This window comes from Eucalyptus grandis, chromosome 4 (genome assembly GCF_016545825.1).
Source record: "Eucalyptus grandis isolate ANBG69807.140 chromosome 4, ASM1654582v1, whole genome shotgun sequence".
Taxonomy (NCBI): Eukaryota; Viridiplantae; Streptophyta; class Magnoliopsida; order Myrtales; family Myrtaceae; genus Eucalyptus; species Eucalyptus grandis.
In genome coordinates, this window is record NC_052615.1 from 25821667 (window position 1) to 25837769 (window position 16103).

At 36.9% G+C, this 16103-nt stretch overlaps 2 protein-coding genes across 2 annotated transcripts; both read right to left on the reverse strand.

Moving 5' to 3' along the window:
- Positions 1–7695: 7695 nt before the first annotated feature.
- On the reverse strand, positions 7696–11076 carry LOC104442891 (ankyrin repeat-containing protein ITN1). The gene is made up of 2 exons (XM_010056266.2): positions 10573–11076; positions 7696–8685 (listed from the first exon to the last, which is right to left on the reverse strand). Exons 1-2 carry the CDS (start codon positions 11026–11028, stop codon positions 7996–7998), a joined length of 1146 nt encoding a protein of 381 aa, XP_010054568.2. The 5' UTR covers positions 11029–11076; the 3' UTR covers positions 7696–7995.
- Positions 11077–14168: 3092 nt separating this feature from the next.
- LOC120292579 (receptor-interacting serine/threonine-protein kinase 4-like) lies at positions 14169–15305 on the reverse strand. Its single transcript, XM_039310840.1, has 3 exons — positions 14702–15305; positions 14309–14367; positions 14169–14195 (listed from the first exon to the last, which is right to left on the reverse strand). Exons 1-3 carry the CDS (start codon positions 15303–15305, stop codon positions 14169–14171), a joined length of 690 nt encoding a protein of 229 aa, XP_039166774.1.
- Positions 15306–16103: the final 798 nt, after the last annotated feature.

Genomic DNA, 16103 nt, shown 5'->3' on the forward strand with positions numbered 1-16103 from the left:
CAAAAATCCACTTCGGTTCACTCTCAAAATATCAGCTAACAAATCAATATCAACATCAAAAACTTTTTCACTCACAGTAAATTGAATATGAGTGAGATACAAAACTAACAAATTTGAATAGAAATAAGTAGTCAATTCAGTATAAGCATAAGATAACTCCATATAGAACCTTTCCATTTGAAGCTTGACAATTTTCTCTTGCAAATATAGCTCGATGGAATCCAAAAATCAAAGTCTACCATTCGAGGGTTGATGACCCCTCAATTTAGTATATGCACAAAGACCTTCTTATGTTCCTTCGATCGAAACAGCTTTCCTTTTGTTCAAGTGATTTCTACGGCAACACCCATTTTGGGTTGGAAATTCTTGAACACCCTCTCATCATCATCTTCCTTTTTTCCTTCAATTTGACCCTTCGTACCAAAGCAAGGATTGGTAAGAAAATGGTAAAGTCCACTTCTGCTCTTCTAGCCTTTACCAGTCATAACTTTTCCATGGTTCTCAAGAATAAAGTTTCGTTCCCATAGCCATTTTCTTTCAGAAACGAAGTTATAAAATACATGGGACTTCCTTCCTTTTTCAGAAACTCATAGTGTTTAAGAAGTACTTCGGACTTTCTTACCGAAAAAGGAGTTGCATCTTGAGTAACATCTTCCTCCACTGATGGTTGATTTGTGCTTTGTGGTGATTCATCTCTAGTAAGATCAAAGTGCGTTTGCACATCAAGCATAAACCAAGGTCCATGACTAACAATACAAGAGGACCTCCTCTAAGAAAACATCGAAATGGACTTGAAGGATTTTGACGATATGTTTGTGAGTGATTGAGAGAGAGAGATTCACAAAGAAAGTGAGGACCAATCAAGAGAAGCAAAGGTTTGAGAGATGTTAGGGTTTGCAAAGTCTCTGTGATCAGGAAAATTAAACTAAAGACTTATTTGAAGAATACGAATTAGGGCAACCGAATAGGCACAAAAGGAAAAAAAAAACTTCCTTTTTGAAAATTTTCAAAAAAGTTACGGTAAATAATTTATAAAATATTAATTTCGAAAAATCAGCAGTAATATAGCAATTTCAAAAAATATAAAAGATAAGTAATAATTTGAATATAATCATACATGTTCAAGAAGGAAAGAAACTTACGCGCTAAAATTTGAAAGATAACTACCTAAGTCTATAAGGGTTTCCAGAAGGATGTCTCTTTCAGAAGGTTGAATTGACGAGTTTGCTTTTGCATAGACCTTAACCAAATGCAAGGGTAATATTCAACTTTTCACCTCGAATGAACTCGAATGATCATTTCTCTATTTCTAAAAGAACAAAGGGGGTTTGATGAAAAATCAGCACAAAATTATGAGAATTTAGGGTCCCAACTTAATTTTGAATTCATTTAATAATTAAATTTATTTCGAAAATTAATTAAATAATAATATCCCTATATTTCACAATCCACACTTGATTAATAATATTCAATCATCAATTTCAAAATCTCGACTACACAGCAGCGATTCCGGTACGAAATTCCCGAGAATTTAGGTCTTGACAAAATTTCGGAATTTAATAAATAATTAAATTTATTCCGAAAATAATTAAATAATAATATTTTATTAATTTCGAATAAAATATATTATTAAATTATTTAATAATTTGGAGACATTTAAATAAATCAAAAGTAAATTCATTTATGTCAAATCAAGGCTTATTTCAAATAAACCTACTTACCATTAATTAAGCACACTTTAAATTAAACCACCATCTTAATCAAATCTACTCTTAATTAACCTAAACTAACAACCTAATAATACTTGACATAAACTAAACCTCCCTAAGCATAATTAACCCTCTAAGCGAGGTTTAGTGAGCTAAACTCACCGGATTAGCAAGCCGAGCGGACCAAAACGACGAGGACGACGCGAGGATCAACTTTCCTCAAAGCGGGCTGAGCATCCGGGCTCGGGAAGGCGGCCAAAACGGCCCACGAAGGGGCTGCCATACCCATTTTCTTCTTCTCTGTTTGCTGCTGGTTGGGGGTGAAGGAGGGTAGATCCGGGGCTGGTTAGGGTCGGGAGTGAGCGGAGGAGTTGAACCGGACCTAGGCGGGGCTTCACTGGGTGGCCTCGGAGGGAGTTGATTCTTTGAATCGATGAATTGAACATTGAACATTGATTTCACTATTTTGTACATGGTCTCTTATGAAGTGATGATGTATTTCAATATATTTTGCTCTTGAATGGAGAATGGGATTTTTGGTGAGGTTGAGCGCATTTTTGCTCTTGAATGGAGAATATTTTTGGTGAGGTTGTCACATCTAATTTTAGTGCAAGGCTCTTCTATTCTAAAGTCCTTTAGTTATTGCCTGATGCAAAGAATTTGTGAATAGCAACTTCCAAGAGTAATATATTCTACTTCTGCTGTTGAGAGTGCCACATTGTTATGCTTTTTAGAGAACCAAGACACTAACATTTGTCTTAAGAGTTGGTACATACCAGATGTACTTTTTCTGTCAACTTTACAACTAGCTAGATCAGCATTTGAGTATCCAAATAAGGTAAAGTCTCCTTATTTTGGATACCACAAACCTAACTCTGAAATTTTTGCAATATAATTAATAATTAGTTTGACAGCACTAAGATGAGATTCTCTAGGATCAGCTCGGAATCTAGCACACATACACATACTGAATAAAATATCAAGTCGAGAAGCAGTAAGATAGAGAAGAGCACCGATCATGCTTCCATATGACTTTTGGTCCATTGTCTTTCCATATTCATCATTGTCAAGTTTGGAAGAACTTAACATAGAAGTCTAAGTTTTTCTATAATTTTTCATCCCAAATTTCTTGGTAACATCTCTAGCATATTTCTCTAGATAAATAAAGATTTATTCCTTTGATTGTCTAACTTGTAAACCTAGAAAGAATGTTAACTTAGCAATCATGCTCATTTTGAATTCTTCCTGCATAAACTTTAAATTTTTTTTGCACAGACTTTATTAGAAGATCCAAAAATTATATCATCTATATATATTTGACCAAATATAAAGTCTTTTTCTTCCCTTTTGATAATTAGAGTTGTGTTAATCAATTCTTTTTTGAAACCACATTACTTACAAGAAACTTACTTAGTCTCTCATACCAAGCTCAAGGTGCCTGTTTCAAACTGTACAAAGCTTTCTTCAGTCTCTAGACAAAGTCTGATTTTCTAGGATCTTGAATCCTGGTGATTGTTCCACATAGATTTCTTCTTAGATGAAACCATTTAAGAATGCACTCTTAACATCCATCTGGAATAACTTGAAATTATGGAAACTTGTATATGCAAGTAATAATCTTATAGCTTATAATCTGGCTACAGGTGCATATGTCTTATCGTAGTTTATTCCTTTCTCTTGCGTATAACCTTTTGCAACAAGCGTTGCTTTGTTTCTGGTCACCTTACCATTTTCATCCATCTTGTTTCTAAACACCCACTTTGTTCCAATCACAGATTTTCCTTTTGATTTTGGATCTAACTCCCAGACATCATTGATTTTGAATTGTTTAAGTTCTTCTTGCATTGCTTCTATCCAGCTTTCATCAATTAAGGCTTCTTCTACTCCCTTTGGTTTTATCTAAAAAATAGGAGCTAAAGCACTTGAGTCTCATTTTACTTTGGATCCAGCACGAATCCCTTCTTCTATATTGCCATTAATGAGATCTTTAAGATGGCTTGATTCATGCTTCCAGTTATTATTGAATCTGTCATTATCTATAAAGGGCTTGTTAAACCTCTATTTCCTTTGAATCTTCTGACTTTCTTTAGCTTGACTTTGATTGCCAAAAGGTTGAGTTTGCTTAGGGGATTCAGACTTCATTAAGTCTGAAACTAGCTCAAACTCTTCGAGTTGAGTTTGGTCTTATTGGTTATAGATAGCTTTTTGAAACCTAACATTCATTGATTATTCGACAGTTTGTGTATTTTTGTTGAAGACCCTGTGAGCTTTGCTTGAAGTAGAATAGCCAAGAAATATTCCTTCATTCGATCTTTCTTCAAATTTGTCGGGCCAATCATTTCCATTTTTCAAAATGAAGCACTTGCAACCAAACATATGAAAATAAGAAATATTTGGTTTTTTCCCTTTGTAAACTTCGTATGGAATTTTATCTAGGATGAACTTTAAAAATACTCTGTTAATTACATAACAAGCAATGGAAACTGCTTCTGCCCAAAAAAGAAAAGAGACTCTACTTCCACTTTTTTTAGAGTTTTGGCCATTTCCTATAAAGACCGATTTTTCCTTTCTACAACCTCCCATTCGAGAGATCTCTGGATCTCAGGAATCCCTTATTTTATTCTTCCATATACTATATTCTTTTCCATCAAAATAAGGTGGCTTAGTGTTGCTTTGTCCCTCTACGAGTCCTAGTGCTAAACAACTAGCCATATAAGATCTTTAACTCAAAAGTAAAAACACTTCAACAGATGAGCACAAGGCTCTTATACCAATTGATAATACTAGTACAAATACCTTGAGGGGATGAATAGGTGTTTAAAAGAATTTTTGATAAATTAAAAATTTCGAACAAAGTCCGAGAACCAAACAGAGTTTGATAAGCAAGTCATCAGACTTCTAATGAATGTTCATAATCATATAAGAGATGAAACTAATTTTTGCGATACTTAAAAGAATGCAACATACTTAAATAAAAAGAGTTAAGGGAAGAGAAGATTATACACGAAATTTATAGTGGTTTGGCTTACATTAAGCTTGCGTCCACTTTTCCATGTTGATAGCCTTCCGGCTGGAATTCACTATAGCATCAACAAAGAAGCACAATTTTTAAGTGCAAACACTTAGTGGAAGATTCTTTTTCTCTCATAAGTCACTCTTATTGTGTTTTTCTCTCTTAAATACAATTTGTAAGGACCGCCGATGAAGAACAAATAGTTGGAAAGACTTTGAAATTTCAATTTTCACGCATCTTCCTCAAATAAACTGAATGATCTCCTTAATACTCCTTCATGCCTCACTAGCCATTGACATTTTCAAGAGGATTTTCTTTCAATCAATATGTTGGACAAAATCAATTAAGGAAATTCTATAACCATTTGAAGATTGAGATAAAAATCCGTTAATTCTGGTCGCCCATATAATCAAAATTTAGGTTTCCATAAGTAGATGCTTCCTAAAAAGGAACTTGTCTTCAAGATTGATTTCATCAATTTGTGATTGATTCCATCAATGTATTTAGAAAAAGGTAAGTGAGATTCTTTGCCAAAGAGCCAAATATTGAAGAATAAATTTCTAATGTGTTCATTATGAATCCTTGTCGCAAGATCAATAAATCTAAGTTTGATTTCATCTTCGTTCTAGACACGATTTCAGTGTGGATGTCAAAGTGAGAAAGATTTCTGGAATGAATAGACTTTGGTAAGAGTCTGAGATATAACTTCAGAAGTATACTGTTCTTCCAAATAAGAATAAGAATTAGAAAGTTTTGTCAACTTCAAAACTTATTTGGAGTTTTCTTAACACTTTCTCCTAAAAACAAACCTAAGGATAGCTGAGCATTGGGCGCTCTCTAGAGCACCAGCAGGATTTTCACAATAGATGAAGTTTAAAATGTTGTTTTAATTGGGTCCATTGAAAGCCTCCCCAGAGTTAATGAAGCATCAACCATCTCTCATCTGATAGTTATGATACCTACAAGCTCATATTTAGTTCTCCCAAAAAGCTCAAAGAAATTTCCTCCCTAACATTACCCTCTTAATGCAGTCCTCTTGGTAAATTCAAACGTAATTTCCTTCCTAACATTCTCATTTTCGTTTTAAAAAATTTCTTTCCCAATATTCTCTCTTTAATTCAGACATCTTGAAAAGTTTAAAGAAATTTCTTCCTTCAAATTCTCTCTTAATCAAGGCCTCTTGGATAGCTCAATGAGAATTTCTACCCAACATCCCCTTTTTACTCTCAAGGAATTTTTTTTTTTTAAAGCTCACAAAACTTCCCTCTGCAGCATTCCTTCAATCCAGCCTTCTTGAAAAACTCCAAGCAATTTCTTGCACTTGAAGTCTTTGCCATTATTAATCACTAGCAAATCGAAGACTTTCTCGTAACCCAAAGTCGATTTTAGGTGCTTTCTCATTGTCATCTTCTCGCAAGGGCCCCAAATATCTCACTAGTCAAAAGGAAAAACTTTACTAATTTCTGCATTATGCTAGATTGAAGGTAGTTGGGTTCTACCTGTGTCAACCACGATCACCAGAGAAGCTTCAAAATGAGATCGTATTTTCCTTCCTAGTGCAGAGGAAAAGGTAGAACAAATGGGACGCAATGCCTGTTCTATTTCAAAGTCAAGATGCTGTAAACATTCTAAATCATGACATATTCCTATTCAATTAGCAAAGGTTGGTGGAAAGTCAAGGAGAAGAGACCAAAAGTGATTAGAAGGAAATAATATTGGGTGCACTCCTCTTCATTATGCCGCTTGTATGGGCAAAGCCGAAGTAGTTCAACTACACCTTCAGCACAATCCTTTTGTGGCACACGACTGAGAAAAAGAGGGGGCTAGGTTCCTTGCATTGCAGCATTTGAACGCAAGGTCAATGTCATTGACGTGCTTGTTATATCTCATCCTGATGCTTGGGACATAATTAACACCATATGGTAAAACGCTCCTCGTGCAGCTATTATTAGTGGACCGACAAATGTAATTAACTACATACTAGGGACGACAAACCTGGATGATCTTACCAACGAACCAGACACAGATGGAAATACGGCCTTGCGTTTGGCTACACTTCATAAAGAATACGATGTCATATAAATACTTGCACATGACAAGACAGTGGATCGTTTGGCCATAAATAAGGATCGTTTTATCACCCTTAACATTCTTTGGGCTCATAAGGAGGTATGTTCGTTCTAAACACAGAGCCCGATTTGCTTGAAACTGGCCCAGGTGATACTCATTTCAGTTGCAAACAAGCAATCCATTTGGATGCATGCTTCAACTTTGTTTTACTTATCCGATTGATTAAGCATATCGAAGATAGTTTCAATTTTCGTAGCGAAGAGTAGTATAGATTGCTTTATTGAGCGTGATACACTCAACCATGCCATTAAAAAGCAGTGCATAGAAGTCAAAGCCAAGTCCCAATTTAACGGCAACTTAAAAATATATGGTAGTAAATATCACATTTTTCGGCAAGCCTTCAGCTGTATACTAACCTTTATCTGAGCCGACTTGTAAAACTTAAAGAAGAAATTTGGCGTTGGTAAATGCATTACAATAGTGCTATCTTACTAACTTTTAACTGCGCTCACTTATAAAAATTAAATGGGTTGGTAACTTAATTCATTTGACATTGATGTCTTCATTACCATGTCAGGAACTTATTAACCTATTACTCGATCTGCTCATAAATTTAAAAGTTGTTAACTTCCTTACGATGTCGATAATTTATTAATCTCTATCTTGTCCACCTGTAAAATTTAAAAGAAGTTTGTAACTTACATATCAACTTGGTGTTAGTAAATTCATTACAATATACTGGAAATTTGCTAACCAGTAACTTGATTTGGCCAATCTACCACCGTTGAAGAATGTTCAAGGAATTCATAGAAATTATAGCAATCGTAATCGACGGTAAAGACAAATAAAACTCAATATATGCCACGAAAATCATTTTTTTTTTTTAATTGAAATTCTGCAAAATCCGATACCCTTGCAACCAAACATCTATCAACAAACATTAGACAATACCAATTTGGCAGTTCAACCGCAATCGCTCAGCAGCTGCTAACCCTCTTGGCTTTCATTTGGTCAACTGAGAAGCCGTCGAGTTGTATATCCTTCACATACACGAAAAGCCTCAACTTGTTGGCCTTTGCTGCTCTCCAGACATCTTTGATAGGGTTTAAATCAGACGGCTGACATAAAAGTGCTCGAACTGACATGGCCAGAAGAAAATTTCCTGGGCACAAAGACATGGGACTGTAGAACCGACTCAATTTATTACCAGCTTCCCTGGAGTATTTTATAATTAAACAATAAGTTTCGGACATATCTTCCCGAAAAGCGAGGTGGCTGATAAAAAAAAATTATACGGTCAAGTGAAGAACCGATAATGTAAATAATCACGATACATCCGCCAATGATAAAAGGAAAGATTCCAAGCCCGATGGTTCCGGTCAATACCACATACGTACCACAAGCAAAGGCTAGCACCATTGCCCATATCGCAGTGAAAATGCAAAGTCCCACGAGGTCGGTGTATCTCACCCCGTGGCTAGGGCCCGGTAAAAAAGGATCAAATTGTATGAATAATGCTACGACTGAGAAACTGAACGCTATAATGTTTAATACCACAAAGGCTTTGAAAGCTGCCCTGTCAGCAAGAATCGCCATCCCTCGGTTGGGTCCATCGTTGTTATATCCTCCGGGCATGGTGAAGGTTGCAGCAAAGGTCACCGTGGCTATGAGCGTTGCTATTAATTGTTGAAGGTTGATCAAGTTTCTTATTGATGAATCGGAATTTTCGCGGTTGGCGATATTACTTCCGATGATTATAGATGCACCTGGTTGACCCTCAACAAATTGCTTGTCCGACATCTTCTTTATTTTTCTAATAACCCCACCTTGGAAGTCCGACATTCCGCGAGATTCTTTTAATAGATATTTAACTTTGGCAGCACTGTAGCCGACCTACAAAATTTACAAAATGTATTAATTAAAGGGTGAACTCTTCCGGCGAAATACCTTTACGTACTCAAATTTCATCTATAAACAACAGAACTCCCGGCGAGTCATAAAATATTATGAGGCAGAGTGTAGGTTCTCTCTTTTATCTCAAGAATTGTTTGAATGGGGGCAGAAAAAAAGAAAAAACAGAAGGATTATAGCTAATTATTGTTAAAATACTCTGATATTTTCATGTGAATGTGACAGAATAGTTGTTTCAAAGTCAGAAGGTGCAGATAAACTTTTTAAATTGAGATCCTCTAAAGCTACATCTAATCTAACATTTAAAGTCACCGCTGTATGGCTGACACCCTAGTACACGGGGGTCATTAGACAGCACATATTTATTCTCCATTTTTCTTTTGTACATTTTTTCCTCCCTCTAGCTTTTCCCTTAACTTTGGAGGATGTCAACCCTAATGTTTTGCATTGTTTTCAAGATAAATAAGATGACAATTATTTGTGAACTCTTTGATGACCCGATTGTCGCACACATTTGAAATTTATGCTCAATGAAAGTTTTTTATTTGATGAGATAATATGATTATAGAATCCATATTTACCAACTTCATACATTATATTGTACACAAACAATATACATTTATCAACCAAACAACATAATTAACTAATATTGAATATTACTTTATTGAATTCTTTGTTACTGGGGTCCACTCTTCCCACATGGTAAGAGAGAGGTGGGGAGTTTGATTTTCCACCTTCTCATATGAGTAAGGGGTAAGGACATTTAGTTTCAAATATGGGGTTCGACTCTCACACTTTACAAAGAAATAGAACAAAAGTCTGAAAATGAGTGAAAAGTTAAACTAAGATAGACAAAAAAAATTAATAAAAAAATTCAGACATGTATTTGTTTTAAACTATTCTTTTTATAGTGTGCAGTTAACTGTTGGCTATTAATTCATTATTCGGCTTCTTTTATGCAATGAGATTTTAAATAGGGCTTTTACATGTGCGAATGAGTTAGATGATTTCAGACTATAAGTATAAATTAAATTATGAGGACTTCAATTTTAATTTTTTACAGTAATAACTACTGGCAAGATAATTATCTTGTAAGACATAATTTCTATATGATGATGCAAATTCATCACCATGTTATAGATCAAAACTGAAAAATTGAAGACAACTTCTTTAGCTACTGCTTTTTGTTAATCTTGCAATACTCATTAATTCGGTTTAACCAATTTTTTTCAATAGTCTAAAATATTTATACTTTACTTTGTCACTAAATCGTTTGTGTGGACTTATCCAATTTATAGATTAAATGGTTGTTTGAAAGAAAGTAATTATATCCCTCCACATTTAGTTTATAATAAGTGGATATATGAAAGAACCATAAATACTTTAAATCATGAATATAGATTTATTGGCTATTGGACCAAATTACATTCAAATTGCAAGCTATGGGAATTGATGTCGATATTTTGTTGTAGGAACATTCATGATAGGATAGATGGACAAAAAAGCCTTTTAATTTTTGCCTAATTGATGTAATAGTGTATCGATTAATGTCAAGTGAAGCGGGAGGGAATGAAGCTTTGTTTGTAAGTGGCTTAACCACAAAATTCAATGCTGCCCAAATTTCTTATTTATGGTTCGATATGACATCACTTCACTCCAAGCCCCTTTTCAAATGCGTCACGCTTACTATCTATGCTACTATCTGCTCAAACAATAGACTAAGCAAAACAAAGTTGACACAAAAAAATTCCAATTGGGCTGTTTGTTTGCACCGACTATCACCTGAGCCACCGGTTCTAAACGATACTGAAGAAATTACTCTACAAGTGAACAAATCGAGCTCTATAGGGTTCAAGAAGGAAAGCATACCTCATTATGAGCCAAAAAAATGTCAAAGGCAGTCATATGATCCTTGTTTGTGATGAAACGGTCTACCCTCTTGTCTCGTGCAAGTATATCTATGATGGTGTAGTCTTTATGAAGTGCAGCCAAATGCAAAGCCGTGTTTCTGTCAATATCTTGTTCCATGATAAGACACTCCAAGTTCGGTTTCCGGAGTATGTCCTTGACTACATCTGCTTCTCCACCCATTACAGCTACGTGAAGAGCTGTTTGCCCTTTGATGTTTATGATGTCCCAAGCACTAGGACAAAATTTAACAATCTCATCAATGACAAGAGAGTAGCCTAAAAATGCTGCAATGTGAAGAGCCGATTGTCCCTCTTTGTCTAAGTCATATGCCACAGAAATATCGTGCTGTAGGAGTTGTTGAACCGCTTTGAATTTGCCCTTGGAAGCAACATAATGAAGAGGAGTCCAACCCATTTCATCTCTTTCTCTGATCAATTCCGGTCTGCTATTCAGGATTTTCTGCCAGCCTTTGCAAATACAATATGAATATGTCATGATTCAGACTGTTTTTAGCATCTTGACATAGATACTAGAATTGCATTGTCTCCCATGAAGTTTTCCCCTTTTTCTCCTTACTAGAAACGAATATGTCATGGTTATTACGAAGTTTCTCTAGTTATCCCGTGTTAATGCACGTAGAATCTGACCACCTTCAATCTAGTATAATACAGAAATCTGTAAAGGTTTTCTTTTTGATAAGTGAAATTGTTAACAAAACGGGCGCAATAAAAAAAAAAGAACTCGTTTTTTTTATTAGTTCATTTATTCATAATCATTAACTAATTCATGATAGAACTGATTATACTTCATTAGTTGGTAAAGTTGATCGACAAGAAGCTTTTCTTTTTTTCAGGAGGTCATATGCTCCGTCGAGGGTTAAATAAGGGGGTGTTTATTTGTGTTTCTTTTCTCTGTTTATGAACACACATCTTTTTTTGTTCCGGGGAAAAAAAAAGAAGAAACACGTTTATTTGCGTTTTTATTCCAAATCTATTTTTTTGTTCTCGGGAACAAATATGGAACAGAATCAAGAAACAAAAAAAAATTATTTCTTGTTTTAGGAATACTTCCGAGAAACAATTCTCCTATTTTTTTTCTTCTTTTTCTTTTCTTTTTCTTTTCTTTGGCCGGTCGCCGGCCTAGGCCATGATCGCGACTAGCTATCGAGGGCCGGCGACCTCGCCTGAGTTTCGCCAACCACTAACGAGGCCGACCTCGCCCAACCACCGGCGAGGGCCACTGCCAAGCGGCCGGATCTGGGCGAGGCCGACCTCGCATTGGCTGGCGAGGCTCAGCCTCGCCGGATCTGGGGAGCCCAAGCTCGCCCAACCAAGGCGAGGCCACTGGCCGTCGTCGGCCGTCGCGGCCATGGCCGAGGCCGGCGATTGGCCAAAAAGGAAGAAAAAAGAAAAAGAAAAAAAGAAAGAAAAAAAGGAAAAATAAAATAATTAAAAAATTAAAAGAAACTAAAAAGAACACAAATTTACCAAATATGTTTCTATTCTTTTTTTATTCTAGGAACAAGTTTACCAAACGTGTTCTTTTGGTAAAAAATTATTCACCGGAACAGAAATAGTTTTTTCTATTTCTATTTCCTGGAACAATTTTTTAACAGAAACGTTACCAAACGCACCCTAAAAGACCAATGTTTTTTTCTCGGGAAAAGTACCAAAAAAGTCATAAATCTATTGCATTGTACCAATTTAGTCCTAAACTTTTCAAATGGACCAATTTAGTCCTAAACCTTTTAATATTGGTACAAATTTAGTCCATCCGGCCAATTTTGGCTATCTGGCACTGACGTGGACGTCAACTAGTGGTCAGACGCTGAAGTGACAATTTTAAAGATTTTTTTATTATTTTTTTCTTTTTCCTTTTCTTTTCTGACGGTGGCCGGTGAGCCTCCAGTGAGGCTCGCCGACACTAGGCAAGGGCCACGAAGCCCTCGCCTACCATCAGCAAGGGTCGCGGCCCTTGCCCGGCCTCTCTCAGGCCACCGGCGAGGCGACTTCGCTCAGATCTAGGCGAGGTTGACCTCACCGGAGGGCCTTGCCATGGGTGAAGGGGCTCGCCGGTGGCTGGCGAAGCCATGGAAGCCATCGCCGGGGTGGATGCAAGGGCCGAGGGCCGCGACCCTCTCTAGTGGCTGGTGAGGGCTTCGCAGCCCTCACCTCCGCCCGGCGATGGCCGCCATAGCCTTGCCGGTGCGGGCGAGGCCACCTCCGCCCATAGCAAGCCTTAGGCGAGGCCGCCTCGCCCACGGCAAGGCACAGGCGAGGCCAACCTCGCCCAAATCTAGGCGAAACCGCCTCGCCGATGGCCTAGGAGAGGCCGGGCGAGGGCCGTGACCCTCGTCACCGGCGGGCAAGGGCTTCGCATCCCTTGCCTAGTGGCCGTTGAGGCGATGGCTGCCATGGCCTCGCCAGCCACGAGCGAGGCCGCCTTCGGCTATGGTAAGGCTGGGCGAGGCGGCCGGCCCGGATCTAGTTGAAGCCACCTCGCCCCGCCCAGGGTAGGCCGAGCAAGGGCCGCGAAGCCTTTGCCCGGTGGTGGCAAAGTAAAGGAAAAAGAAAAGAAAATCAAAAAAATAATAAAAAATCTTAAAAATTACCATGTTAGCGTCCGGCCACCGACCGATGTCCATGTCAGGTCTGGCCGGCCAAAATTAGCCGGAGGAACTCAATTGGTACAAATATTAAAAGGTTTAGAACTAAATTGGTTCAATTGAAAAGTTTAGGATTGAATTTGTACCAATACAATAGGTTTATGAATTTTGGGTACTTTTCCATTTTTTTCTCGATGCCAATCATTTTGCAGAACAATTGTGCCCAACTCAATTTTATAGAAATTTCAATATCGAATTAGGACTTAGCGCCTTGTGCATTTTCAATGGTAAAATCGTTGCCCTCCCATTTTTTCAAGTCATCATGATTTGCCTTCAAGAAAAAAAAAAATTGCATACATACCTTGATCTTTCAGAAATATAAAGGGTTAACATCACAAAAAATCCAAACTGACTCACATGTAACAAATTCATACTAAATTAATTTTTGATGATAAAAATTCTAAATTGATACACTTGTGACAAATTTATTCCAAATTAATTTTTTTACTACAAAAAACCCACATAATGATATATCCGTAACCATTTTATCCCCTGTTAGTTTCTATTAAATTGATTTAATTTCACAAAAGAATATGCAAACTAATATGTAAATGACAAACGGAGGGTAAAACCCAAAGTGGTACACCTATCCACTGTCACATATTATATAACTAATTAATTTATAATAGATGTACTAGTTTGGAGTCAAAAAACTAGTTTTAGATAGATTTGTCACAAATGTATCAATTTGGAGTTTTTCGTAGTATTAATATGTGTGCGTGTGTGTGTGTGTGCATGTTGTGTATATATTGCATGCCATGCCATTTATTGTAAAATGAAAAGCAATTAATCATAACCACAAAGAAGGACACAAGAAAGGATAATTTAAAAAAAAAAAAAGGTCAAACAACCGAACCGGAGAAGAGAGGAGAGGGAAGAGGCAGTGGTGCTACGGTAGTGATGGTGGCTGCTGCCGCTGCCACCGAAGGAGTCAAGTAAGAGTACAAGATCTAGAAAAACACTTAGAAAGAAATTAAGTGCGCGTGCAAAGTACTTTCTTAAAAGATAATGATTTTCCTGAATGGATACGTAATCCAGAATGTAGTTGAATCCTTTCAAAAACTCCTCTTTTTTCCTTGGCCCGTATGCTAAGAGAAGACAAACCAGTTTAAACTTAATTAATAGTCAATGAATATCCGACCACAAAAAATAGTCAGTGAATAAAACAATAAAGTAAAACGCAACGAGAATAACAAGTTAAAATTATTCAAAATATAACCTCCATATATAATTGCTCAAGAGCCATGTCCTTGGGAAAATGTATGGCCTTTCACCAAAATAAAAGTAGCAATCAAGAAATAAATAAATAGCGTTTGTGGCCATCACTGCTAATATCATCACGTCTCACCTAAATGAAGCGTTGCACGAGAGAGAGAACTTTCGTTAAAATTTGTTTCGGTGGAAAAAACCTGTGATACTTACCTGCCAGTGGGCGATGGATGGCAACATGCAAAGCTGTCAATCCCTTAGGGCCATTATGAGAGGATGGCAACGCGGAAGCACGTAAAATCAGCTCCATGATATACAAATGCCCTCTATCTGTTGCAAGATAAAGCGGGGACTCATCAGCAGCATTAGTAACACCACACAATTGAGGATCCTCTTCAATCAGTAACTTCACCACTAATTCATGGCCTCCTCTTACTGCATAGTGCAGTGCAGTATCCTTATGCAAATTTGGCTTTCTAAGTAGTTCTCTACATGCATCAACTTGTCCATTTTCAACAATGCAATGCAGTTTCACCATATTAATAAGGACTCGAACAGATTTCAAGCTTCCCATGGTAGCAGCAATATGTAGTGGAGTATCTTCTTTGGAGTTACCCTGCCAAAGAAGAGGCGATCCCAATGGATGTTGAAGAAGATTTTCGATGAAATTTACTTGCTCGTACTGAACTGCAACATGAAGAATGTTGTTCTCCTTTGGCGTTGTTTGGTGAAAAAGATCCTCTCCGTTTTCCGAAATTGCTGTGATCAGGGACTGAAAGTCTCCTGACTTTGCAGCCCTATACACATTAGGATGCATACTTAGGCTCTCTTTTGTTCTCAGGACAAGCAGTAGTTGCAAGTGAACTTATCAATAAAAGCAATGAGTTCAAGTATAATGAACTTCTTTGAGCTTTTTAAGAGGATTGATGTAAATGGAGGATGATGGAAAGGAAATTTAGTTGAGTTTCCCAGGAGTAGTAGAAAGGAGATATTTATATGCATATGGTGGTTCTTCAATTGTTCCCATGAAATTGAAATAAATTTATCAGGTTTAGAGAATAGTTTCCAGCAAGTCTAATTAGTATGCATTTTGGACTTCATATTTTACACATAAGCATATAATAAGGAAATGGGGCAACTCTTGTTTAAAGGAAGGAGGACGAGTACAAATAAAAAATAATAATGATAAATAAATAATAAAAGCATGAGATTGAGTTAGGACCGACCAACAAAAAAAAGAAATTGAGTTGGCGGGATGCTTTCTACTTTTCATCAAAGTCAGGACCGTCGTACATGCAAGATTCAAACATTCTTACTAAAGAATCGAAACTGATTAAACTTATTTATTAAAGTAAAGACATTCGTGGGCCCACGTTTAGCTGTAGATTTCCTTTTGCTCCTTTCGTATTTTTTAACGATAAGTCCTTTACTCTTTTCAGTCTTTATGGTCTTAGTCGGTCGTGAGTCGTGCGTTCTAATCATGTTCCATTAAGGATGCATTCTTGCTCTTTGCTTGTTGTGTACAGGACACTAAGTAGTTGCACACGAACTTATCAATATAAGAAATGAGTTCAAGCAAAAAGAACTTCTTTAAGCTTTATAAGAGGAATCAATG

Bases quoted from the DNA above. Each gene is read 5' to 3' on its own strand.
- LOC104442891 (XM_010056266.2), bottom strand. From the start codon at position 11,028: ATGGGTTGGACTCCTCTTCATTATGTTGCTTCCAAGGGCAAATTCAAA. The intron at 8,686-10,572 runs GTATGCTTTCCT...TAAATTTTGTAG, and splicing joins TTTTTTTGGCTCATAATGAG to GTCGGCTACAGTGCTGCCAA.
- LOC120292579 (XM_039310840.1), bottom strand. From the start codon at position 15,305: ATGCATCCTAATGTGTATAGGGCTGCAAAGTCAGGAGACTTTCAGTCC. The intron at 14,368-14,701 runs GTAAGTATCACA...GTCTTCTCTTAG, and splicing joins CATCCATCGCCCACTGGCAG to CATACGGGCCAAGGAAAAAA. The intron at 14,196-14,308 runs GTATCCATTCAG...CTTCGGTGGCAG, and splicing joins TCAACTACATTCTGGATTAC to CGGCAGCAGCCACCATCACT.